At 34.2% G+C, this 27474-nt stretch overlaps 1 protein-coding gene across 1 annotated transcript; it reads left to right on the top strand.

Moving 5' to 3' along the window:
- Window positions 1-22468: 22468 nt before the first annotated feature.
- LOC131028096 (uncharacterized) lies at window positions 22469-23233 on the top strand. The gene is made up of 2 exons (XM_057958326.2): window positions 22469-22615; window positions 22715-23233. The coding sequence occupies exons 1-2, from the start codon at window positions 22469-22471 to the stop codon at window positions 23231-23233; spliced, it is 666 nt and encodes a 221-aa protein (XP_057814309.2).
- The last annotated feature ends 4241 nt before the right edge of the window (window positions 23234-27474 follow it).

The raw sequence follows: 27474 nt of genomic DNA on the forward strand, positions 1-27474 counted from the left end.
ATGTAATATATGAATAATATATTATAGTATATATATTATTATTATATTTATATTTAAAAATATCTATTTTCTATGCTTTGGAATGATATATTTTATTCTAAAATAAATTAATTCAAAAATATGTTTTAAATCTCTCTCTCTCTCTCTCTCTCTCTCTCTCTATATATATATATATATATATCTATATATATATATATATATATATATATATATATATATATATATATATATATATATATATATATATATATATATATATATATATATATATATATATATATCACTTACCCCACTTGACCAAAAACAAATATAGGTTTATTTATTACATTTGGTCTATTAATTCAAAGGGCAATATTAGATCATAACAATTAATGAAAATTTCAAATTTAAAAATTCAAAATTTTACATATCACAAAATTGGATCATATCAATTTCAAAAAAGAATATAACAATAATAAAAAATAAATGACAAAAACATTAAAACAAATAGAAGTAAATAAAATTAGATGAAATTTAAGTCACCAAGAATGGATCTTTAATAATTTGCAAATTGAACATAACAAGTATTTAATTTATGAAGAAGTATCTAAACTTAAAAATAATAAAAGTAGATTGTATAAAAAATATTAATATCTTTTATATATATATATAAAAGAAATAAAACACATTCAACTAATCCTCCAAAGTTTCTCCCCTCTTTTTAAAAACTCTATTGTACTCAAACTTCTAACCAAAATTCAAATTTGAAAATCTCTTCCCTTAAGAAATTGAAAAACTTATCAATAATTTTTATAAATATTTAAAAAAAATTAATTAAAAAAGCACTTTATTAAACTTAAATATACTTGAGTTATGACTTTAAAAGCATTCCTACTTTTACTTTTTTTAAAAATGAATTTATGTAAGTTTTATTATATGAATTAAATTATTTAATTTGTAATCTAAATATAACTCTAATATTTTCTTGAAAAAAATGAAATAGAGAATGTTTATAAGATTCTGGTTTCAATATAAATATAAATGCAAATGAAATAGCTAAATACGTAAAATATAAAACTAAAGAAGATCTATGTAATTTATGTATGTAATTATTTAGCATCCATTGATTTTTTAAGCATTAGCATTAGAGAGCTTAACACTTAAAAATCATATGAACAAGTCATGAAACTACAATTCAAAACAAATATTTTTTTTTTTTAAAATTAAAAAAATTAAAAAAAAACTTTTTATAGAAATTAGCACATATAAGGTTGAATAATAGCACGCACAACATGCCCATCAACAACATGCACAAAATCTATTTGTTGGTATTCAAAAATCACCACCACAACAATCCACAATCTCCAAGCATATATAATGTGCAAAAGTTGTTGTTCTAATCTAAAAAAATAACCCTTATTACTTCAAATGAATGCCTATCCTTAATAGACAATTAGTTTACCATGATATCTAATTTTAAACAATAATAAACATTTTCAAAAAAATTGGAAGAAGCTTTATCAAGAATAATTAAAAAAATTACAATACAAAAATAATATAGCATACTACAAAAAAGTGAACAACATTAACAAATGAATATTTTACATACTTGATAGTTTTATTTAGCTTTTAAGTAATTCTATACCGACTTGTCTTGGGAATTGGTAAGTTCAAACTAAGTTAATCACTCAAATTGCAATAAAGTATCCACTCAAATATACATTCAAGTGATTTTATATCCGAATCCTAATTAATCTATGACAAATAATATATTAGAAAAAAAATTAAATAAGAAAATGATCTAAAAAAATAAGACTGACAAACCTTTATTAACAAAGAAAAAATATTGATAATAAATAACCAACATATAGAAAATAATAATCTTAAATTAAAATATTTAACTGAGAAATAATATATTAATAATTTAACAGAAAAATAATATATTATCAAAAGCAAACAAGAAACGTTAAATACCAAAAACAAACATGACTCAAAGGGAGGTTGTGAGATTAGAATTCTACGGAAAAATCCGATCACGGAGAAGACTAATAGACAGTTGTAGAAATTCTATTGTAGTCACTGATTATTAATCTCCTATCTCATAAAAAATTTATTTAACTGCTAAAATAAATTTACAGCTGAATATTGAAAAATAACACAACTGCAACTTAACTAAAAATATGGAAAGAAATAAGCAACACAAGGACACAATATTTTTGGACAATCGTCCCTGGAAAAACCCCTAAGGGAAAACCAGTTCTACAGATGGAAAATATATTAATCTTCAGCAATATAAGAATTACAAAAGAATTCCTTGCCTCTTACTGGTAGAACTCCGACAAACTCCTAATATCTCCTGCTGATATCCTCCACTGCTATATCAACGCTATCACTGCGCCTCTTGCTAACACTGCAAGACTATTTGCTATCACTGCAAATTCTTCTCGAGACTTCTTATTTTCCAAATGACCCATGACCCCTTTTTATACTACTCTATTGGAAAACCAACAGCCGAGATTAATTCAAACCAATGGCTGAGATTAAGACAACTCAATTAACCAATAACTAATTTTGGCTATGAGGTGTCACCTAAAAAGAGCCACTATTAAATAACAATTGTTTTTATCCTAACAACACTTGTTTGACAAAAACAACCATTTTCTAATTCTAGGTCAGGACGAACAGCTGTCCAAAACTACCCATAACCAATGCTGTTATTTCTGGGTAAGGACGAACAGCTGTCCAAGCTACCCATAATTAACAACAGTAACAGAGGAAAATTAGTGGTGGGTGTTTAAGTTAAGCCAAAATGATGCAAATTTCCTACATTCACTTCGAACTATACGATTAATCCTACTAATCTATTCTTCACAATTAATTTGTAGACTTAAAAAGAAGAGATTACAAAATAAAAGATTGAGTTAAGTTGCAGTATTAATGTTTTATGCGATATCAATTTATTTGGATCTAAATTGTCTCCATAAAGAAGTGAAAAGAACATATTTCAAATGGAACAGAGGCATAGCAGAAATAAGGGGAGCGTATGATTTGGTCTTGAGATGAGAGCAAAGTGAAGTCGCTATGATAATAGAGTCAGCGATTTCCTAAAACAACAGAACACAATATATGTAGAATCGCGAGGTTATAAGTCACTACCATGGTTTTGTTAGGGTTCCCTACAACAACAAATAATTGAACTAATATTCATCAGATAGATACAATTGACTCTGATACAAATATTATGATGCAATGGTAAGATTTAGAAAAATTAAATTAATATTGGCAACATAAAATTATAGTGCAAGAGTGTTGAAGAGTAGCGTGGAGTTCTCCAAAGACTACAATTCTTCAATTTTTTGTTGCCAGAATGTCCTAGTTTTCTGCAACTCTTGTATTTTGCATTGCAATATTCAATCTATTGTGTAGACTCTTAGGCGGTGATGTACAGTATGATATATAAATACAATTAGCTACCTCAGAGATTGCATTAAAAACAAATTTATGGTGGCTCAAATCATATTTGAATCGAAGGGACATTTGATATATATTGTAGTAGGTATATTTGCTAGGTACAAAGAATGCATAAAAGCAAATTCAAGAAAAATCATATCGTATATGAGAATGGTCAAAGGAAGATTTGATATGATTTCTTCCGGCTATTTCCTGAGTCAGACTTCACAGTACGAGTGGGGAACGAGAAAATGATAAACGAGAACGAGGAACGGTGACGATCATCCAAATCGTTTTGCATGCCTCAACTGATCATGTCCACCATTGATAGACAAAATAAGCTTGGTCCATTTCATATAAGGAAACGCCTTCGGCGTAATAAAGATGTCAGATTATGACACAAAAACTATTTTCATAAAATTCCTCAAAGAATTCATATAAGAAAATGCCTTGGACGTAATAAAGATGCCAGATTATGGCACAAAAACTATTTTCATAAAATTCCCCAAAGAATTAAGAATTTGTTATGTATAGGATATGGAAATTCTAAGGGGCGCTGCTTTTTGAATAGTTCCTCTCATTGCCTAAGCCATAATAGGCACAACTATCATTATACAAACAACATGCAGTCGGGAAGGAGAGCCATACAAGGCCTCGAACTATTTGACAAAATAACTCAATAAAATCTGTCTCATGGAATCCCATGATCACAAGGTATGCCTAGAGATCATCATATGAAGCCACCTGACTTAAGACAAAGGATTATTAATGATTTCATAGTCTAAAACATATGAACTAATATCTTAGGGGGTTGAACGCTAACCAAAGGCATTGGAATATAAACAAAAATCAATTTAATGCATATGAACTAATACAAGAGCTTGGACTTAATACTAAATGTGTTTGATCCAGAATTAGAGCAAAGGAGAACTCTTATGCATGTAAAAAGATAGACAAAACCATTTTCAATGAATGCAAGAATGCATGATTTTTTGCCTTAACACCTCATGGTATGGTGGACTCATGCATAATAAGAATAAGAATTCAATCAACCCATCTATAACTTTGATGCTTAATACATCAATCTTCCCAAATCATATACATGCTCTACTAATTTCTTAGCCAAGTTTGTGTTGCTTATAGTTTCATTATTGGCAAGTAGGTTATTAACAAAAAAGAACCCATGCATGTGATTTAAGAAACTAAATAAGGACAAAGTGCCTATGGTTTTTGCAGATTAATCTCATAATAGACACAATAAGGATCCAAAAGAGATCACACACCTAAAATATTGGGCGATTTACAAATGTACACTATTGATATTTCATAGATGTAAAATATCATCACTACAGCTATACTCATAACTTTACTCCTATTTTTCTATTTCTTTAGAATGGAATAGACAATTGACTTATGTCAAAAATGAGAAATGGAGGATTAGAAATCTTAAGAGTAATAGAGAGATTAATAGAGATTCAATCTGGTAAGAAGGCTTCCTAAATGATAACTAACTATTATCAACAATGAAATAGAATCTAAGACTGGAAGAGAAATAAAAAAATTCGGAAAGACTTATGTGAAAACTTGGGTCTGTTAGACTCAAATGATATCTCACGAATAAGATGGTTCTGATGTTTTTGATGTTATTCCTCTTTTCAAGTTACAAGGGTCTGTGTGTTGCAAGGATTGAACCAAAGACCTTTATCTATCTTCAAGAGCCCGAATGAAATGCCATTGACAAACCAATAAATCCTGTTCAAAAGCCCACTCCCCTATCTTCTTCGTTCTAGGAGTCCTCTCTTTTCAATGGCGGTCATTCACCCAGTATCCTCCCGCTTTCAAAAATGTCCCAAAAGGGAGAAACTATAAACGACGCGCCCAAACCTCCTTGCACACACATTTTTCTATCTAAACTTTTCCTTTACTATGTCTTCTTCCTAAATTATCTCCTCCTCTCTTGTCAATTACATCACTCTCCCATAAAATATAATTAATGGTTCTTTAAATTTTGTTTAATTCCCACTCCACTATGATAGTCGAATACCAAAACAGGTAGATATGCATATTAAATGCTTCTTCTTAGATTCATTAACGTAAACAAAATCATGTTATTAATTAATTAACACAATGAAAATTATAAAAATAAATAAATCATTTATATATAGTATTTAAGTATTAAAATAATTCGGAAAAATATTTTGGGTTATCACAATATAACATTTTTGTCTTGTCCCTTTCATTTGTGGAAGGTATTCTTTGATTGTTATTTGATCTTATAGGTGTTTGTGTTGCAAATTTCAACATGTTACTAAAGTATCATTCATATCCCAAGACTTGATCATGCAATTAGTCATCTCCCTCAGTTTTTTGTTCTTTCTGTCAACAACACCATTCTATTGAGGGCTATAAATAATTGTAAGCCAATGTAGGATGCCACACTTAGTGCAAAATTCCTAAAATGATTGATTAACATAATCCCCCCATTATTTGTATGTATCCTCCTAATAGAAAGACCAAATTAATTCTCCACAAATGTCTTCTACATCCTAAAGCAATCAAAGACATCACTCTTGTACTTAAGAAAGTACACACATATACACTTAGAGAAGTCATCAATGAATGTGAGCACATTCTTGTCTCTTGAAAAAGATGGAGTTGGAAAGGACATGAGGTCACTATGAACCAAACTTAAGGGTGCCTTAGCATGTGTGGCTCTAACTAAAGACAAATAATCCTACTAATGCTTACTAAGCACATAACCTCGACAAACACTATTTGTGTAAGAAATCTTAGGTAAGTCAATCACCAATGCTTGAGTGCTCACCTATTGCAAATGCCTATAATTGACATGACCAAAATGTTCATACCAAAGCTTACTCACTGAATATGCATGTGCAATGAAGGATGAACCATTAAGAGTTGTACTCTCAAATCTACACTCCTTGTAGCCACAACAACATCAGGATCATGGAGGTCTCTAATAACCATATCATTTGGTGTAAATTCAATTGCCTTGTCCATGCCAAAACGATAAATCTGATACACTAAAAAAAGGTTTGTGGAGATGTTAGGAACAACAAGAATATCCCGAAGACAAACCAACCTCAAGCTGAATAAGATTTGAACCCATGACTGAAAGCTAAGTAGAATCCCCCATTGCAATCTATGAAGTGCCACAATTTGAAAGAGAGGCAACAAGGTCATGAGAAATGTGTTATATAGTGAAAATCACTAGAATTAGGCGAGCCTTAAATAGCACACACTAAGCGTTGACGCTTAGTGTGGCTCCCCCAAAACTACAACTTCGTTAACATTGTTCTTGTTTCGGTTAAATTTTTATTCGTGCAATTGTCAGATGCCGTGAGCGAATTTTCAAATTCCCTATTTTTTGTTTGAAAAGTTAAATTTTAATTCGTGCCATTGTCAGATGCCATGAGTGAATTGTTAGACTCCCTATTTTTGTTTAAAATGTTGTATTATATATCGAGATTATAATAAAATTAAATTGTTTCTTTATAAGAAAAAAATGATAATATTAAGTTCATTTGTTTTTAGTAATTTTTTATTTTTTGAATTTTAGGAATTTTTAATATTAATTTAGTTATTTTTTTTTAATATTTATTATTTTTTTAATAATTTTATATTAGTAATTATATATATAATTGATTAATTAATCTCTTATATCTATTATTTTTTATATATCATTTTATGAAAATAATCACACGTGTATGGATTTACAAAATAGAAAGAAGTAAAATCCTAAATTGTTAATATAAAATTTTTGTTAATATTTTTTTTAGCATTCATATATAGACATAATCTATATAATATTTTTTTATTCAACTTTTTCTTATAATATTATATTCCTCAAACATTTATAACAATTTAAAGATATGGCCTTTTATTGAGAAAAAAAATAAAATTTAAAGATATACAATTTTAATTATTCTTTTATATCTATTATTTTTTATATATAATTTTATGAAAATAATCACACATATATAGATTTACAAAATAGAGAGAAGTAAAATCCTAAATTATTAATATATATTTTTTAACATTCATATATAGACATAGTCTATATAATCTATATAATATTCTTTTATTCAATTTTTTCTAATATATTATATCCCTCAAACATTTATAACAATTTAAAGACATATAATATTTAACATTTTTTTAATATCGTACACAGTTTTTTTTTTTTTCAAATTTAATGTTTTAATATAAATTAATATATATTAGTGTGTTTGAATAATGATTGGATTAATTTTCAATTTATAATTTTAGTATGTTTGATACTATCAATGGTTGTTTTTAGCATTTCTTAGTTAATTCTAATATTAAGTTTCGAGTTCTATTCATAGTATATTATATTGTTTAAACTTATACTTATAATTTTAAAAATTTAAAAATTTAGTAGTTTATATGCATATATAATTAAGATGTATGATTTTTGATTTATCATATATTAAAAATAAAGCTTTTGAATATAATATTTCATTCTATATTTTTATATTTATGTTCTTTATATTTGATTATATTTCATTCTTTATAATTGTACTTATAATTTGAATTTGTTGCAATTCTTAGTGTATAATAATTATAAAAATTAAGCATCCAAACTTAAAAATTTAGTAATTTTAATATATAATATTATTAAGATGCAATTATATATACATAATTATAATTTTAGTTTTTTTTTAGTAAAGTTAGTAACTTAATATTTATTTTTATTTAAATTGACGTTGAATTATATCCTTTCGTGGATAATATATTATTAATATTTTAATATTTGATTTCTTTCTTCTTTAAAAAATATTAATATTGCATTTTCATTCATTAAATATATAATATAAATTATGATAAAGAATTTCATAATTTAAGCTTATAATATTTTTTTAGTAATTTAATATATATAATGTAAGAAATTTTATAATTGAAATATATATATTTGTGTGAGAGAAAATCAAACTAACTACTTTTTTTTTTTTTGGTCAGTAAATGGTTTGTATTATTTAATAAAAAATCTAAATCTTCGAGTTTTTCAAAAGTCAGATTGAAATATACGTGCAATATCATCCACGCCTCCCCTTCTAAACTAGCTGAAACCTAAAACCTCTAATCCCCTCCCCATAGCTTAAAACAAAGATTTCACATCATTTTATACATACATGCATTTGAAACAAAAACATATCAAGGCCAAATCATGTTCTGTAGTTAAGATGCAGAGACAATCTCCTTGCCTTTTTCACCAGATACTCCTGCCTACTCCATTTGTTCTTCCGGGTCTTCAATGTCATCATTGTCCTTGGGAGGGAACCCAATCCACAATGTGTGTTGGCTCTGCCTCTTCCTCGACATCCTTGGACGTCCACGTTTGCATTTGAAGGATGAAGAACTTCCCGACTAGGAGGATTTGGCCTCAAAGTCTCCCCATTTTTCCCTTTCCATCCTTAGCTCTTGCTTCTCCCACGACTTCAAAAATTCCTTGACACCATGCATCCCTATCTGTGCAGAGGCGCATTAAACCTCCTTATTGTAGTTGGCGCTCCACATGAAGTAGGGTCGCAGGGGATGCTTGAATTCACTGATCAGGATTAAATTGGGAAAATATTGAAATCTAATTTTTTTCAAAATTTTCTATGTTTTAGTAAATTGCAATTTTGAGGGTCTTCGGTGCATATTTGGACAAATATGCTGTGATGTTTCCGAAATTTGGTTCTAGATTATTTGAATACCTTTCCAACGCATCAAACGGTTCGTAATTCGGAGCTAGGATGAGAAAGTTATGCCTTCTCAAAGTGGACTAAAATTTTATATTTAGTTTTTTGATAATTTTGATAGTTTTAGTAGTTTAATTGTAATAAACATTATGGTGACTTTTCTTTTCAATTCCAAGGGATTTGTGTGACCCTTGGGATACATTCGACTTGTATAAACTCCAATTTTGAATAGAATGGAGACAGTTTTTAGTTTGCAATCTTCTTGTTGTCAATTTTTGTGTTGAAATCTACAATACCGCAGGTATCACACCAGGTATTGTAATCTGGTTTTCATAAATCAGATCATTCACTTACGTGCAACCAGGTACCATTCGGACACACAACCCTACACCATCCCTAGTCATTCTCAAGAAACTATCTAAATCACCGCACCATTCTTCTCGAACGTGGCCTCTTATAATCCACTCAACCTTCTCTTTTATTTCTAGCTCCAAACACTAGGCCGCAAACATGAAAGCAATCTCAACGTTCATCTAGTATTTGAATTCACCCTGCATATACTCATCTCTGAAGATAATCTTCACCCTTGTGAGAAAGGTCTGCTCCTCAAACAGGAAGATGTTAGTCAATCTTTCTTCAGATATTGGCCCCCAAAATGCCATCATTGATCGTGTATCCCTGAGAGAGAAGTTTGGCTCCACGATTCACCCTGTGAATTTGGTTTGACAGAGGAGTGGTTGATTTGAAATGATACTATAGTCTTCCCTACTTTTACCTCTTTAATCTAGGCTTGTTGAAGAAGCTAGTCCAACCACCTACGCATCCTTACGAGGAAATTAAATGCATTTTTCTTGCGAGGCTGGCCAATATAAATGCAAAGGATGTTGTCTTCACTCACATGCGTGAGTGGATGAGCCTCGCCGCCACCTTTCCCACCGTTCTTTCACAGTTTAAACAACTACCAGAGCGGTGAATATTTGAGAGGATATCATATCTTCGTGCATCCAATGTTGAAAGGATTTCGTACTGATTGCATTTATGGTCTCTAAGCGCTAGCCTTTCCTTGTCATTCTTATCATTGCTACTTGAACAGGTTGAAAAGCATTGTCATCATCTAGCCGTTAGGAGGGTGTCCGTCCCACCTAATGTTGCCAAGTTGTAACTCAAACACCTGGTTGGCACATGCATCTGCGTCCATATTCTCTTCTCTTAAAATGTGGGAAATTTTGAAATATTGAAAGCCATTAAGAAGGTTTCTACTCCACTTGATTTCCTTATCTAGCCTCTAGTTTTGAGCTTCACCTCGTATTAGAGCTTGCATGATTGTTTGAGAGTCGCCTTCCAAGTGTTGCTTGTCGACACCTAGCCTTTTTCCAACTTGGACTGTCAAAGTAGCAACTTTCCCTCCTGCTTCATTATTTATTCTCAAATATAAGAGTTGTTTGCATCTAGCAATTAGCACTCCATTAAAATCTTTGACTACACATCCAGCATTGGAGGGCCCTAGATTACCTCGAGATGCGCCATAAAAGTTGATTTTGATCCAACCCAGTTTCATTGCAGACCAAAGGCTAGGACTCACTATCATCTGAGAAGGATTAACCCTTAGAGACCCATTAATGGGTTTGAATTTGATGAGGGGCCAATGGGCTCTAATTCTGCTATCCCACATGTCGTATGGATTCTTATTCTCATTGGTTTTCCTAACCGTGGAGCTAACCAATCTTGATATTGATGTCTCTATTCAATTCCACAGGTGACTTTCATTTTCCTCCACATCCTAGAAAATGTTTCGATTGCGTTCATTCCATACTTCCCAAACAAGAGCTGAATGGGTGATGCAGGGGCATCCCCGATCGATGAGAAATCTTGCATCAACCAAAAATATTTCCTTTCAGTTTTGTTCTTGTTTAGTTCTTTATGCAGTTTTGTATGTTCTTACCGGTTGGTACCAGTAATTGCTTTATTTTCATGGAAGATCCTTATTTTTGGTTTCCAGGCTGATTCATGTGCTTAATTCTAGATTTTTCAGTTCATTTGGGTTCTTTTCCAGTCATTTATCGCTTCCGGTTGACTGTTTTTAGGTTCTGAGACAGTTCTTGTGCTTATCAGTTGGTTTTCCTTCATTATCGACATGATTCTTGGCATGTGGATTTATTTTGGGTCTTGTTCGATGTTCTTTGGCGTGTGGCTGACCTTCTTGCTAAACCGCACTTCGTGGTTGTTATGGTGTGCTTTTCATGTGGATGTTCTTAATTCTGTTTATTGCATTATTTCTTGCATACCGGTACACTATTATAATATGTTCTGCATGTTGTAATTTAAGAAATTCTAATTACCGGTCAGATACTGATTCACCCCCCCCTCTCAGTATCTGTGGGATTCCTAACATGACCTATTTACACGTTTCATTTTCCTGCATTGGTAAATGTAATCTTATGAGGCCGACCCAGATATGTTCCGGTGGGTATAAATATGATGTTATGTAATCATTTGTAGGGGAAGAGGAAGTAGAATTGAGGATAAGGATTGAGATTTGCATTTTGTGATCTAGTTGATTCTTAGAGTCCCGGATTGGATTGCATATGGCTGATAGCTTGCATGTAACCGATTAATTGCCGGATGTTCTTTAATGATTATATGATGATAGCCAGATGATTGCCGAAATTTCTAAAGCAATAATATGATCTGTTTATGCTATCTTGTTATGTTTTCTTGCTTCTTTCGTTGTGTTACTCTTGCTGCATAAGCCGATTGATTCTCTTTGAGGGTTTTACCGTTTATGGCCGCATCAATGGGAAATGGTCCATATGCTAAAATAAATTGATTTATTCCCCTAGAATCCCCAAACTTGAAGCCATGATCTTAATTTTGCATTCAGAGGAGAAATCCATCCTAATCTTGCTATCAGTTTCATCCAACACTATCGTGCAACTAGGTAGTGTAATAATAAATGAACACTGGTTTCCTCCTCTTGTTTACACAAAGCATATCTAAACGGTCCCCTAAATCCTAGCTTATTCAATCGCTCCGCGATCAATATCTTATGCTAGTCATATGAAGGATCCTACCTTTGGTAAGCAATTTGCATTCCAACATAAATAAATTGGCCAATTCTCATCCCTCAAATCTGCATCCACTAGATTGTAGCCAAGTTTGACATAATACTTTCCACTCTTAGATCTACACCAAACTAACTTGTCCTCCTCAGTTGTTAACTTGATAGTTCTTCTTTCCAGCACTTCCTTGAACTTGTTTTCAACCACTGAATCCAGATTAAGTTCACCTATGTTGCGCCATGTCCACTTAACAACACCCTAATCCTCTTTTGTTGTCACATAATCATCTACCTTAGAACCCCATTTCTGCTTTGCCACGTTCCTAATTGCTTGTAAACTTTCATCATTACCTAATGAAGGAAGACCTTCCCAAGAATTAGTCCAGAAGTTTTCCCGTAAACCATTCCCCACCCTCGAGGATAAATGATTAGTGATAATTGATTGACATTCAAGGAGAAAATTCCATATAGATGATCCTGTGCAGGGGTTTCTACTTGTTAAGATTCAATCTGGATCTTGATTTTCAAGATGAGAGAGGATTTTCACCCTCTTATGATTTGGATGAGTGTACATGCTCCACATCAACTTTGTGCCCATAGAAAGATTCACTAGAATCCATCTTCTAATGCCCGCGCCTCCCGCATGTTTTGGTCTACAGATTTTATTCCAAGCTAACAAAGGAATCTTGTCTTTCTCTTGAGTGTTGTTCCAGAGAAATTTTTGCATACCTTTTTCAATTACTTTAATGAACTTAGCTAGGATTTTGAAGCATGGCATCAAATATAAAGGGATGGAGGAGATCACAAACTTCAACATGATTATTCTACCTGCGAAAGACAACCACTTCCCTTTCCAACTCTCCATCCTGTTGATGCAGTTGTCCACCAATTTGTTCCAAAATGAAGATTTGTTAGCTCCCTCAAATAGGGGGATGCCAAAGAACTTTCCAAGTAGTTTTCCCAATTTGATACCCAATGTTCTTGAGATATCCCTTTGCACTTCCCTAGGCGTGTTAAAGAAATATATGTCAGATTTATGCCAATTCACTGCTTGCCCTAAAATTTGACAATACTTGTCCAATACTGTTTTGATAACTCTGGCCTCTCTTACTAATTCCTCTCCCATGAGGAGGGTGTCATCTGCAAACTAGGTATGTGTAACAGCCTTAATCCCTCTTGCAATATAAATACCCTTCCAATGATTTGCCATTCCGTTCTTGGTTATCATACGTCCTAGAGCCTCTGCCATGATGATAAAGAGAAAGGGTGAAAGGGGATCACCTTGTCTAATGCTCCTTGTCGATGAGAAAAAACCTTGTGAAGATCCATTGACCAAGACTGAAAACCGCGGGGTTTTAATGCAACTACCAATCCACCTTGTCCAATTTGGATGAAACCCAAAACTTTCCATCACCTTAATAAGAAAGGGTCTACTGATGTGGTCATAAGCCCTCTTAACATCAATTTTGATCATCATCCTATTAGTTTTAGCCTACCAAACTGAATGGATAACGTTGTGATCTATTATGATTCATTCAATAGTGGTTCGATTAGGCATAAACTCGCTCCATTCTTCAGAAATAATCGTTGGGAGGATGGCCTTTAATCTGTTGGTCATGACTTTTGCAATGATTTTATAGGTTGTGTTGCATAGTGAAATTGGTCTCATGTCATGTACTGCCTCCTCCTTTGGAATAAGTGCAATCAAAGTATTGTTTAGTTCTGTGGATATATATTTACTTGATCTCGCTTCCTCCACCATCTCCCCCAGGTCCATCTTTAGAATTTCCCAAAAATGCTGAAAGAAAAATGGTGAAAATCTATCCCGCCCTAGTGCCTTATCACCATCCATGGAAAATACGACCTTTCTTACCTCTTCTAATGAAATATTATTCATGAGGAATTATTTCTATTGATCGCTAACCAATTTAGGAATAAAATTCAGATCTGTCCTCACCTCACATTGATCATTAGACCTATCATTCGTCAACAATTCAATGAAGAAAGTGACTTCTTCCTTGTTGATCTCCTCATTTTCTATAAGAAGGCGACCATCTTTTCTTTTGATCTCTATAATCCTATTGATACTCCTTTTGAACTTCACTGATTTATGATAGAAGCTCATATTGAATCTCCATCTTTTAGTCAACATTCTCTAGACTTTTGTTGCTAGTGGATTTCTTCTTTGGCTAAGACTTCTGAAATTTTCTGGTGTAATTTCTTTTCCTGCTAAAAGTTTGAGCTGGAAATCCCTTGCCTCAGTATTATTTCCTCTAACTCTTTCTCAATTTCTTGTTTCCTTGCAAAGATGTTCCCAAAATGTACCCTATTCCACTTCTTGATTTTCTCTTTAACGAACTTCAGTTTTCGAGCCATTTTAAGGGCTTTTGTCTCTCAAGAAATTGGATCTTCATGCCACCATTTCTCCATCAACTTGTAAATGCTCTTGTCTCTCAGCCACATCTTCTCAAACTTGAAAGGGAACCTAATTGGAACAAAATCATGTTGTAAGATAAGAGATATAGGGAAGTGATTTGATTCTGAAAGGGGAAGAATGGATGCTTCCCATGAGATTTGGAAGTTATTCCAATTTTTTGATAGTAGAAAACAGTCCAGCTTCTAAGAGATACAATAGGTTCCTCTTTGCCTATTTGACCATGTGAAGCACCCATTTTTGAAGTGTGGATCTATGATTTTATTTCTTGTAATAAAGTTTTCAAAAGTCAGATGCATCCTATTAAACCCTCGGCTCCCCCCACTTTCTCTATAGGATTTTTAATAGCATTGAAATCTCCTCCCACAATCACTAGCTCATTGCTTGATGCATTCTAAAACTCTAAGATTTGAAACCATACCTCTTCTTTTTCTTTGCTTGTTTTTGGGCCATACACATTAACCAGAAGGAAGGACCTTTTCTCATTCATCACTGTAATTTTGACTATCAACCAATATTTATTTTGTGAGATTTGTTCTCCTTTCACCATCTATATTTTCCACAGAGTACAGAGTCCACCTGATGCACCCTCTGACTCCACAAACACCTCCTCCCAACATGACCATGGTAATTTCATGCCCTTAAGATCACTACTTTTTAATTTCATTTCCTGAAAAATGACTACTTTTGGTTTTGCTTGGTCAACACCCATTTGACCAAGCATCTCTTGTTAGGGGTGTTGAAGCCCTTGACATTCCAGGAGAGGACCTTCATTTCTCTCCAGGAAGGGGGCCTCCCTTCCCAGATCTCAATTTCCTATGTCCTACTACATTGCCATTGATAATGAGGAGTTCTCTTTTGGTCTTTTCCCCTCTCCTTTTTTCTCTCCATTCATTGGTTTTGTTGTCAGTGTTTCAGACTACTCTGTTGTTTGCTTTTTAATACTGTCTTATTCCTCCTCTACATCAAATGGGTCTTCTTTCTCTTGATAAAAATGGTGAGGACTCTCAAAGCATAGCCTTCTGGGTGATGCCCATCTCAAACCTATCTTGAAACTTTCTTCTCTCAGGGAGCTGGTATTCCTTGTACATGGTTTTCTTGTGTCTGTCATCTCTGACCTATCAAGGGCAATTTTATCTAGTATACTTTGTTTGGAATCATTGCTTGAGTAATGCTAGTGAAGCCTCTATTCTCAAGTGTACCCACCACTTGAGTGCTCCCTTCCTTCGTATTTGCAATGATCAATCCCATATTGTTTGTTCTTTCCAAGCTAACCAATACCTCATTTGGAAATATTGGAGCCCTCTCAACAAAGCCATGTTATTTGAGAAAACTTCCTCCCATTCCATCAGTGGGGGTAGAGTTATATAGTTTTCCTACCTCATTTGTCTTCATAGATTGACCTTTTACCTCTACGCTTACATTCTCCTTATCCTTATCTCTTACATTGTCTCCATCCTTTTCTCGAGCTAGTTCTTCTATATGCTTTGAGGGCTCTAAGTTGTTTGAAGGGTCTTCTTCCACTAGTGTTAATGGGGTCGTGTCTATTGAACATCCCACTTCCTCGATCTTTTGTTTACCTTTTTCCCCTCTAAAACATTCCTTTGCTTTATGACCCTCTCTTCGAAAAAGTTTGCACTACTCCAAGTTTGTTTCAATTTTGATCTTTTGAATCCAAATGCCCTTGTTTGTGATCAGCTCCAACTCTTGAGGCAAGAGGAATAGGTCTCCAGAGAATACAAATCCTCATGTAGACACTAGAGTCAAGTGAATCCATTGCTTCATCTGATTTAATGAACCTTCCTAGCTTGTTTCCTATGTGTTGCAACATTTCTTCCCACCAGTATTCTCTAGAAAGATTGTGGAGGTGTATCCATATTGGTACTTCTTCCATTTTTGCTTCTAGAGGATCAAAGTTTGGTTCCCAGGTTTTAATGAAAGCCCCCATTCCTCCCATCATGTATGGCCCTCCATTTAGGATTTCTTCGTTGGTTTTTCTATCTTTGGAAGTGATTAAGTAGAACCCATTTGGAATAGATTTAACAATGATTCCCTAAACCCACATCTCCTCGCTCCATTTGATTACTATGGGTAGAGCTAGCCATTTCCCAACCCATTTAATAAAAAAAGGCTCTCTCCCTGAAGTAGCTAACCGTGTATTTCCACTCTTCATCCTCTATATGAAAGGAGACTCATTTCCCGACCTCAGTTTGTACATTCGACATTTTTGTGGTCGCTGTAGATCTATCCTCTTTGGGTCACCAAACCTTCTTCATGATTTGGCCTACAATTGTTCCTCTGATTTCTCTCTCCTCCTATTTGCCCCATGTCCGCTCCTGCCATGGTCGACGCCAAATATTTTTTGGATGCTTCAAAATATTCTTTTCAAAGCTAGAGCGAGGAAACTGATCCTCCCAAACCCTCCGTGGAGGCCTCCATGGTAAGAATCTCCCTTTCTGCAAGCCTCTACCCCGTCCTTGGAAAAATGACTATTGCAGTCTTCGACTCTCCATTCTCATAGATATGACTTGCTTGTATTGGTCTCTTGTTAAACTAACTACTTATTATTATAATATTAAGAAATATTAAATTTTAAGAAACTATTATTATAAATGTTTGAAGAATATAATATTATTTGATTTTTTTTTATATATTTGTATGTATGTATGTGAATGAAAAAAATAAATTTAAAAAATGCATTAAAAATTAAGTAATTATTTTTTATATATTTATGAAAAAAATCAATACACAAAATTATAATAATTTTAAAAATAATAATATAAAAATTAAATAATAATTAAATTATATTAAATTTTTTTACATTTTGATGCAGAGCATCTATCACAAACCATAAAACCTTTAAGGGTATTACTGACCCAAAACCAATACACGACCTTAAACTTGAATCAAGAGGCATATAAAAAGATCAACCACTCTTCTCAACTCCAAAATTCACAATCTGATCATTAAGTGACAATACAAATGATATTCATCCATTCTACAAGGCAATCACAACATAATCTTTACACAAGGATTGTCTATCAAGTACTTCCACCATACGCCACCAATCAAACCCAAACCATTTTCAAATGTTAGATTCCATCCCTATAGACCTTCATTCAAGATTTCAGATCATAACATTCACCACAACATGAGAGAACAAATTCTTTATTGCCATGGAATACCCTAGTTCAGGGTTTCATCCTTTAAAAACAATTTTCACAAAAATAATAACAAATTCTTAAATTCTTAACCAAATTAAGCCAGACAAAAAGAAATGGTAAACTAATACAGTTTTGTTTTATTTTTGGTTTTTAATGTTGGTGGCCGACATAAGTTCAGCGTATAATATAAGTTTGTCTAGATTCATTGAACCTAGGATATTGTTCCAAGGTTATGATCCGACTAAGTTGATGTCTATAAAAAGTGTGATGAGTTATGAGATAAGCATGACGACATGTATGAGATCGAAGGCGAATATTGAGATTTTGATTGTGCGGTGATTAGTGAAGCTCTATATTGATGTGTTGTTGAAGATTTGGAAGAACCGAAGTGGATCTTATTAGACACATAAGTGTTATATGAAGATCATTAAGTTGTTGTTATCCTAACAGTTGCAGTAGTCAAATCCCTTAACCGGGTAGGTCCTGACAAGCCTTAATCTATAAATCCCCTAACAGGGTAGCTCAATATCTGAGTTTAAATCCTCTTGCAAGGTTGCTCCTAACAGGGCTCATCATAGCAAATCCCTTCACTGGGTGACTCCTAAAAGGGTCTTCTCCTAATAGGGAATATTTGTAAGACCTTAACTGGTCAGAGGTTTCTATTCTGTAGATAGTGAATATTGTGGGTACTAAATCCCACTGTGAATTTTCCATTTTGGGTTTCTACGTATAAATCATTGTGTTATGGTTGGCATGTTCTATGTAGTGTTTTCTTATGTGATTATTTTCCTTGCATGCCTATTGATTTTAAAGTTGTTAAGAGGTATAATCAGATTCTTAAGGTTTTTGCTTACACCAATTCACCCCCCCTCTCAGTGCCTTATAAGTTTATGAATTGGTATCAAAGCCAAACTTCCTTGAGGCTTAACCGCTTGGGAAGAATCCCTAAGGTAGACATGGGGGAAGGAATGAGCTATAGAGAAATGTCTAATAAACTTGCAGAAACCGAGGAAGCCCTAGAAACATTGAAAGGCAAGTATAAAGCTTCTCTTACTAAGAGAAGAGAGCTAACTGAACAACTATTGGAGGTTTCTAAGAGAAGTTCTTCTAATGAAGAAAACATAGATGCATTGGTTGATGAAGTGGAGAAATTGAATGATGAGAAGGATAACTTGAGGAGAGAGCTAGAAGCCCTAACCATTAGAATGAGTCAAGAACTTGAAGCAAGGAGGTCAGTAGAAGACAAGATCAAAGAGAAAGAACATGAGATCTTTAAGTTGAATCAAGAAGTCGGTACCCTATATGCTCATTGGCATGAGGAAAAAGAAGAAAAAGAAGAAATAAATGCATAACTAGATATGGCAATGTCTCTTAGAGAGACTTATGCAAAGGAATGAAGATATTACAAAGGAACTTGCTGATGCTAATGAAAAGCTTGCTAAGTTTAATAAAAGTTCTACCATGCTTGATGAACATATTCAATCAAAAAGGATGAATGGTGACACAACTAGATTGGTTTATAGTACATTTGAGAAAGGTGAGTCTTCTGGTACAAAGGTCAACATGGAAGAAGGTAAATCTGCACCTAAAATTTAGAAACCCATTGGTAAGAAAACTTATAAACCTATATGTTTCAATTGTCATAAGCTAGGACATACTGCTAATGTTTGTAAAAGCAGATCTAATGTTGCTAATGGTTATAGAACTAATACATATCACGGATATAAGCATAGAACTTTTAATGGATACTGTTACACTTGCAACATGCATGGGCATAGAGTTGTTGAGTGCAGGTATAGAGAAAATAATCCAACACCTCACATGAGTCAGAGATTTGGTGGTGGTTGGAAAATAAACTTTAATGACTGAAGAAGTTCTAATTGGCAGAGACCCTATGCTAACCAGTCTAGACCCTATGAGATAGAGAAGAGGATGAATGTAATTTGCATAATCTATCATACTATGCTCATGTAGCTATGAAATGCAGAAGAAGGATGGGTAGAGGCAATGCTGAACCTTGAAGAGCATCTGGTATGGCTTATTATCATTGTCATCAACTAGGACATATTACAAAGTTTTGCAGAGCAGAGGTGGAGGGAAGATGAAAATTGATGTGGAGGAGACCAGAGCTAAAATGAACAAAATATGGAAAAAGAAGGATGATGAGAAACCATTTGAAGATCCTAACTCTTCACCTAGTGTGGAGAACCCTTCACTGACAAACTAAGCTGTTAAAAATCTTAGGGGGAGCTTAATGTTAGATCTATTTTAGAACCCCCCGAAGGACCACCACGAGGTAAGTTAAATCTACATACTTTGATGCATTATGATATTGAGAAGTGATTTTGTGATCAAACTAGTAGGTTTGATGTGTTATGAGAATTGGTAGTATGTTAAAAAATGTTTTAGGGTTTTACCAGTAATACCATTTAATGTGGTAGATAATGGGAAAATAAAAAGAACCTTGTGAATGTCATTTGTCACTTTGGATTCTTGTGAGCACTTGGAGAGTGAGAAGAGCAAAGAAAAGTTTGTGTTTGCAACATCTAATCAGATTGACAAAGTCTTGAGGAGATTTGAGGTGATCCATGATTGGTAATCAACGATAGAACATTTTTAGTGTCAAAACCCTAGTTATGAAAGTGGTAAATGGTATTTATCCGATAAATCCTATTTTTTATTTCTGAAGTATGAATATTTGAGAATAGATACCCCACATCTAGTAGATGTTACAGACAGACCTCATCCTGCATTTAAAAGGCACCCGTTTAAGTTTGTTGAAACTGATCTCGCCGGAGTTCCCTATGGAGTGTTATATGTAGAAGATGTTAGATTTTTTCATTGCAAATTGGAAGATCTTGGTATTTTTGTGATCTTTGACCAATATAAATTGCTGTGTGATAAGAACAGAGTGTTGAAGGAACACTTTAAGAAGGTTACTGAGAAAGGTTTTCACCATACATTAAATTCCATTGATGATTTTGATGGTGAACATGTCAGATACGTTCTTAGCATGATTCCCAACCAATTTATGTGGCTTGACATACCACATAATATTATAAAAGAAGCTATTCATGCAGTCACCAGACTTTGTGCCACCGGTGAGGTTCAAGTATTGAGATCCATTCCTAAGAATGATGTTGAAAAGTTGACTAATTCAAGATGGGATGGAAGAGCAATGATAGTGAATAATTTTAATGATCCGATAGTTAAATATGCGTCAATGGTTATTGGTTATCAGATATATCATTCTAGCAGGATGAACAACATCCCTACTACAACCATTCATACCACATACCAGATGATAAAGGAGGATGTTGATCATCATTTGTCTAAGGCATTGTGAAGTCAACTGATGCTGAATATAGAGTCCATCAAGAAGGATAAGAGATTGAAGTTTAAATTTGGATAGTTGATCATTGGTTTATTTTTCTAATTTCAGAACTATTTTCTCGATATTGGTGATGTTCAGTAGTCTAAGGACACATTGACACTATCATAGATGAAGAACAACATTAGAATGTTAAGTGATGGTTTTGATAAGATTGCATGGGGATATTTTAAGGATTTTCAGAAGAAGATGCATGCAAGAGAAAGGTTACCAGAGAGTATTGTCCAGAAATATAAGGACACAATTTGTTTCATGGTTGATACAGATACCTGTATGATGGAGGCAGTTGATCCCATGACAACTTGGGTGATGCCTATGGGTTATGAAGTTGAGATAGATCTTTTGGTGGCATATGCAGATCACTTGTTAACTCAACTAGTAGATACAACTACAGAAAGATTTGGCACCTACAAGGAGAAATATCTACAGGTGTACTCTGAATTAAATAAACCGGTAATTTCTAATAAAGTGAGAAAGGAAGTGGAGGCATTTGCTGAACAACAAGGTTTTAAAAAGGAAGACATTGCAAAAGCAAGAGCAATACATGTAACACAACAGGCAGGTGCATCATGTGCCCCAACTGGTACCTCCATCGGTATGAAAATAGGAAGTGAAGATGCAAAGGTTAAGAAAGAGATACCTGGTAAAGCTAAGAAGGAGAAGCCTTCCAAGATACAATTCAAGAGAAAAGGAAAAATCGTTGAGCCCCCTGCGCCTAAAGCATAGGTAACTACAAGGAAAAGGAAAAATGAACAAGCAAAGAAACTGATAGCTATTGATGAAGAAGAAACCGAATAAGAAGGTGAGAATAAATCCTTAAGAGCTACTGATAAGAGATCAAAGGATGTTGGAACTTCCACAATCAAGACTGTAAAGAGACTGGTAACAAAGCTTACATCTTTTGAAAAGTTAATTATGCTAGTTAAGGAGTATGGTTTATCAACTGCTGTGAAGAAACTTTATGATAGTTTTGGTGAGGATGAACAAAGACAGATAGAGGATGCAAATGTTTTCATGATGAATAAATACAACAAAACCCTAATTGAATTGAAAGGGCCAATTTCAAATTCTTTATATAATAAGATTGATGCAAGATGGCAGGCTGTTATTAAATAAGACAAAGAATGTATTGAATTCATTCTTAAAAATCTGCAACCTGAAGCTACAAGAGAGGAGATAGATGAAATTCTTGCAAAGGTAAAATCATCTTTCAGATCTAAGAAAAGGTTGACAAGAATGTTAATTGGTGAGACCTAATCAGTTCATATGGAAACTGAGCTGATATTGAAGAAATTACTGGGTTTGATTCCTTATGAGGAAGAGAAACCAGAGAAGTTTGAGACAAAAGATATTCCGGACAATGTTGATGTCAGTGATTTTACACCTGATGAGATTGTTATGGGAGACCAATTGGTAGATGATCAACCGACCAATACACATACATAGTCAGTTGTCATTACTAATGATGATAGTGGTACTAATGATGATGCAACTGATAGTGTAAATGCGCAGGTTGATGATGTGCAAATGTCTAAACAACAGGGACAGGAAGAGAAGAAAGATGGAGAAGACAAGAGATCTGAAGAGACACTGGTACATACACAGACTATTCTGCCATCAGTAAATGATAGTGAAAATAATAAGGAAGAAGAAAAGATAGAAGAAATGATAGAGGACATACCTAAAGAGAAGAAAGAGGAAGAAGAGAAGGAAACAAAGAAATTTGAAACTAAAGTGACACCTCTATCCTTTACTTCTAAGAAGAAAATAGATGATGATGAGGACGATGATGAATTAAGCATACAAGGACCCATTAATATGGATATGTTGAGTTATATAGAATTAATGGAGTTTGTCACTGCAATGCAATCTAGAGAAAAGAAGAAGAGAATGAAGGAACACCATAAAGAAGCTAAGATAGTCAAACATGCAATTGAAATTTTGTCAAGCTTATTATCGGAGATTGATATAGACAATTTTGCTACACCGATTGATAAGCTAGGTCAATTGGTTAATGATGCTAGTGAATAGATGAAAACATTTGAGGATGTGACATATGTTTGTGTAGAAAATGAGTATAAGAAGCTAAGGAAAGAATAGGTAATGAAAGATATTGATAAAGATAAAGTTTCTTTGACTGTTAATAAGGACCACTTGATGGAAGCATTGGAGACTGGTGGTAAGATCCTTTCTAAAAAATTTCTTTATTTTGTGATGATTTGGTAAAGAAGAAACAAGAAGCAGAAAATGAACTTGAAGTTCTAACTAATTCATTTAAGCCCCTGAATGATTCTGCAATATACTATGGATGGTCAGTTGTTGAAATTCAACATAAGTTGAAAGCTTATGAAATTGAATAGGTAAAGAGAACAACATCCCTGCAGGAACTACAAACACAATTGATAGCGAAAGTTGAAATCTTGCAGAGAGGGGATAAAGAGTCAAAAGCTATCCTTGCTACCCCAGAGATTAGTACTATAGATGCCATGGAGGAGCTTGTTGGGTAGATCAGGACACATGTGGAGATAACCAACATTATTTTGGAGACCTGGCATAATGATCTGAAGTAGTTGAAATCTCATTTTAGTGATGCTTTTTCTAAAATTGCATTGTAAAAACATTTTGAACTCTTATATCTATATATGCTATGCAATTTTGGTGCAATTTTGATGTAATTGTATTTATCTTTTCATGTATTTACTTTCCTTTGTCATTGTTGCCAAATGGGGAGTAGTTGTTGAGTCAGTCAAAATTTTGTTGTAATTATAATGGGGAGTAGTAGTATGAGTCTTGTAATGATTTAAATTTTTGTAATAGCATGTAATTGCTAAGGGGGAGTATGTGTCATGATTAGAGTTAATTGTTTTATTGCACACTTAGACAAAATTTTTCCTAAGTGTTACCATCAATGCCAAAGGGGGATATTATTGGCTTGATGTTGATGTTTTGGTGTAAAGAGTTGATTGGTGACTTGTTTTATGTTGTCATTGATGGCAACTATGTTTTAATAGTCACATAAGTCTTGTAAGACAACCGATAAAGCTTAATCAATAGAGAAGGCAATTTAACAGTAAACCGACAAATAGGTCCTCAACTGGTTAACTAGATCAGAGTTGCATTCAAGCAACCAGTACATGCAATTGACAAAGAGATGGATGATGCGATTTGATAGGTGTGATGGAGACAGGTATTTGGTGTTATATTCTTGACTGCATTATCAGATTCAATAGGATGATCAAGAATTGATATATAGAGTAGGCTATTTGGAAGAACACTTAACCGGTAGTGATAAAGTCACTAAGATCGGTAAACCGATACAATTTTGTTTTATTTTTGGTTTTTTATGTCGGTGGCTGACATAAGTTCGACGTATAATGTAAGTTTGCCTAAATTCATTAAACCTAGGATATTGTTCCAAGGTTATGATCCGACTAATATAAAAAGTGTGATGAGTTATGAGATAAGAATGAATGCATGTATGAGATCGAAGGCGAATATTGAGATTTTGATTGGGCGGTGATTAGTGAAGCTCTATATTGATGTGTTGTTGAAGATTTGGAGGAACTGAAGTGGATCTTATCAGACACATAAGTGTTATATGAAGATCATTAAACTGTTGTTATCCTAACAGTTGCAGAAGTTAAATCCCTTAACTAGGTAGGTCCTGACAGGCCTTAATATTTAAATCTCCTAACAGGCCTTAATATGTAAATCCCCTAGCATGGTAGCTCAATATGTGATTTTAAATCCTCTTGCGAGGTTGCTCCTAACAAGGCTCATCATAGAAAATCCCTTTGCTGGGTGACTCCTAATAGGGCATATTTGTAAGACCTTAACCGGTCAAAGGTTTCAATTCTATAGATAGTGAATCTTGTGGGTACTTACTCCCACCATTTTTTTTTCCCCTCTTGGGTTTCCACGTATAAATCATTGTGTTATGGTTGGCATGCTTAATATAGTGTTTGCTCATGTGATTATTTTCCTTGCATGCCTATTAATTTAAAAGTTGTTAAGAGGTGTAATCATATTCTTAAGGTTTTTGCTTGCACTGATTCACCCCCCCTCTTAGTGCCTTATAAGTTTATCACTTTGCATATGTGAAGAGAAGAAGACTTAGAAGCTGAGATATGGATGCTCCTTTTTAGGCCAAGGTAGTGAATTGTAATAATTACATTTATAATGAAATGCTTCATAAAGAATTATGACATTTTCTTTTCGAGGAGGCTTGGTCCCATGCCAAGCCTGATGTATCTTCATTCAGATTTTTTAGGAGTGAGACTTGGCCATTTATTCTAGATCCCTAGAGGAAAGACATGGAGGGGAAAATTCAACCATTCATCTTTTTTGGATTCTATGAGGGTGTTAAGGTGTATAGGTTCTTTTATCCCATTTCTAAAGAGGTCTTGTTTTGATGAGATGTCTAGTTTAATGAGCATTATCCTCTAATAGACTATTCATCCCTAGCTTCTTCGTCACTTCCTACTCCTTCTTCATCTCTCAAAGATTCTCTTTTAAGGATGAGGATGTGTTTCCCATTAAGTCCTTACCATATCCACCTCTACTTCCCAAGTGGGCCCATGATATTATTGATGTAGTTGGGGATTAGACACATGATCCTTTAGATTCTCATTGTACTCATTCACAACTTTTTGCAGTTTCACTTTTGAATCAAGCCATTTCATCTGATCCTATTTAAAAAGTTTTTAAATGTGACTAGAATTCCTAAGTGGGATAGGGTTGTGATAGAGGGGTATTCTTTAGTGATGAAGAATCACACTTGGAATCTTTTTCCTCTTTTGTAGGGAAGAAATTTGGTGCAGTGTAAGTGGGTGTATCTGTAGCGTCCTAAAATTGCGACACTTGCAATTTCGACCGCATTTGGGTCTTCACGATGGCAATGCAACATGCAACCTGAATGGAGACCCTGAAACCTGATTATGACACCAAAAACTGCATTTTCTTGCACCCTGGCCTGAACCTCCTTTGCACCCTACTGTCCCGGGAGGTGGGACCAAAGCGCCCAATGCCCTGGTCCTCCAGGACCATGGCGCCCAGCGCCCTGGTCCCTGGGTCCTATTTTGGGCCCGGTCTCTTTTGGACTTCGGGTCTTTATGTTTGCAAATTGGAAAATTAACTTTCCTGGTCGGCCTAAGGTCAGGAAAATCAGTCTATTAACCCTAATTGACAAGTATATAAACTACATTTGCCTCTCCCATTTGGGTAAGAAGGACATATGTGTACAAGCGTGGAAACTATACTCAAGCATTCAAGCATTCTTTCAAGCAATTGATCATTCTAAGTCTCCATTCAAGGCTAAGTGTTGCATTCAAGACAAGGATTCAACCATTGAAGAGGAGATCACATACTACATGCTACATACTACATACAACATACAACATACAACAAACAACAACATCTATACCTTCGCACATAAGGATACAAACATCCTTACAACAAGGTATTAGTACTTGTTTTACATTACATTTACAGCATTTCTCATTTCTTGGTTAATTCCAAAACCGGGGTTTGACCTAAAGGCAAACCCCTAATCCCTAACCCCCCAATCGTCTTCACTTTTCTGTGTGTAGGTTGCAGGTACGCGGCTGAAATTGAAGATCTGGAATCCTTGTGCAGAGACGAACAGATCCCCCTTCGTTTCGCGGATTTTTCGGAGGACCGTGTGCATGCCGGGCGCCATCATCCCGACAACTTTTGCTCAAATTTGCAGGACAGCACCGTATCGACATTTTACTGCTAATTCCAGGTCCGCAGCTTCATCCTATATCACTATCTCAGTTTATAAGCGAATCTTTGTCACTTTCTATGCATTCCTAGCTTAATTCTTCTATCAACATTCTTTACAAAAGAGGGTAGCCTTGCTTTCTTAACCCTTGAAACACATTTAGCATCCAATCTTGCATTTGTGTGGGATTGGATCTTGTGGGTTTCAACCCCTCTTTTGAATGTAAAGTCTCTCCCCTAAGTGAAAACCATCAACCGTAGTGAATCTCCCTTCTCTCTCCTTGGAGTTGGAAGAGGGGAGAGCAACTAGGGTTCGATCGCGATTTTCCGCTTTACAGTATCGTACCAATTTTTTTGGAGTTGGCTCCACTGATAAGTGCAAGGCTCTTCTAATTGCTGAGGTGGTTTCACAAGTTGAGGACATTAATTATTCTGATATTTTTCTCTTCTTACTAGGATGGATTCTATTCATCTTGTACTTTCACTTACAACTTCACAGGGATGGTTAGTATATCTAATGGATGTGAAGA

This window comes from Cryptomeria japonica, chromosome 1 (genome assembly GCF_030272615.1).
Source record: "Cryptomeria japonica chromosome 1, Sugi_1.0, whole genome shotgun sequence".
NCBI lineage: Eukaryota > Viridiplantae > Streptophyta > Pinopsida > Cupressales > Cupressaceae > Cryptomeria > Cryptomeria japonica.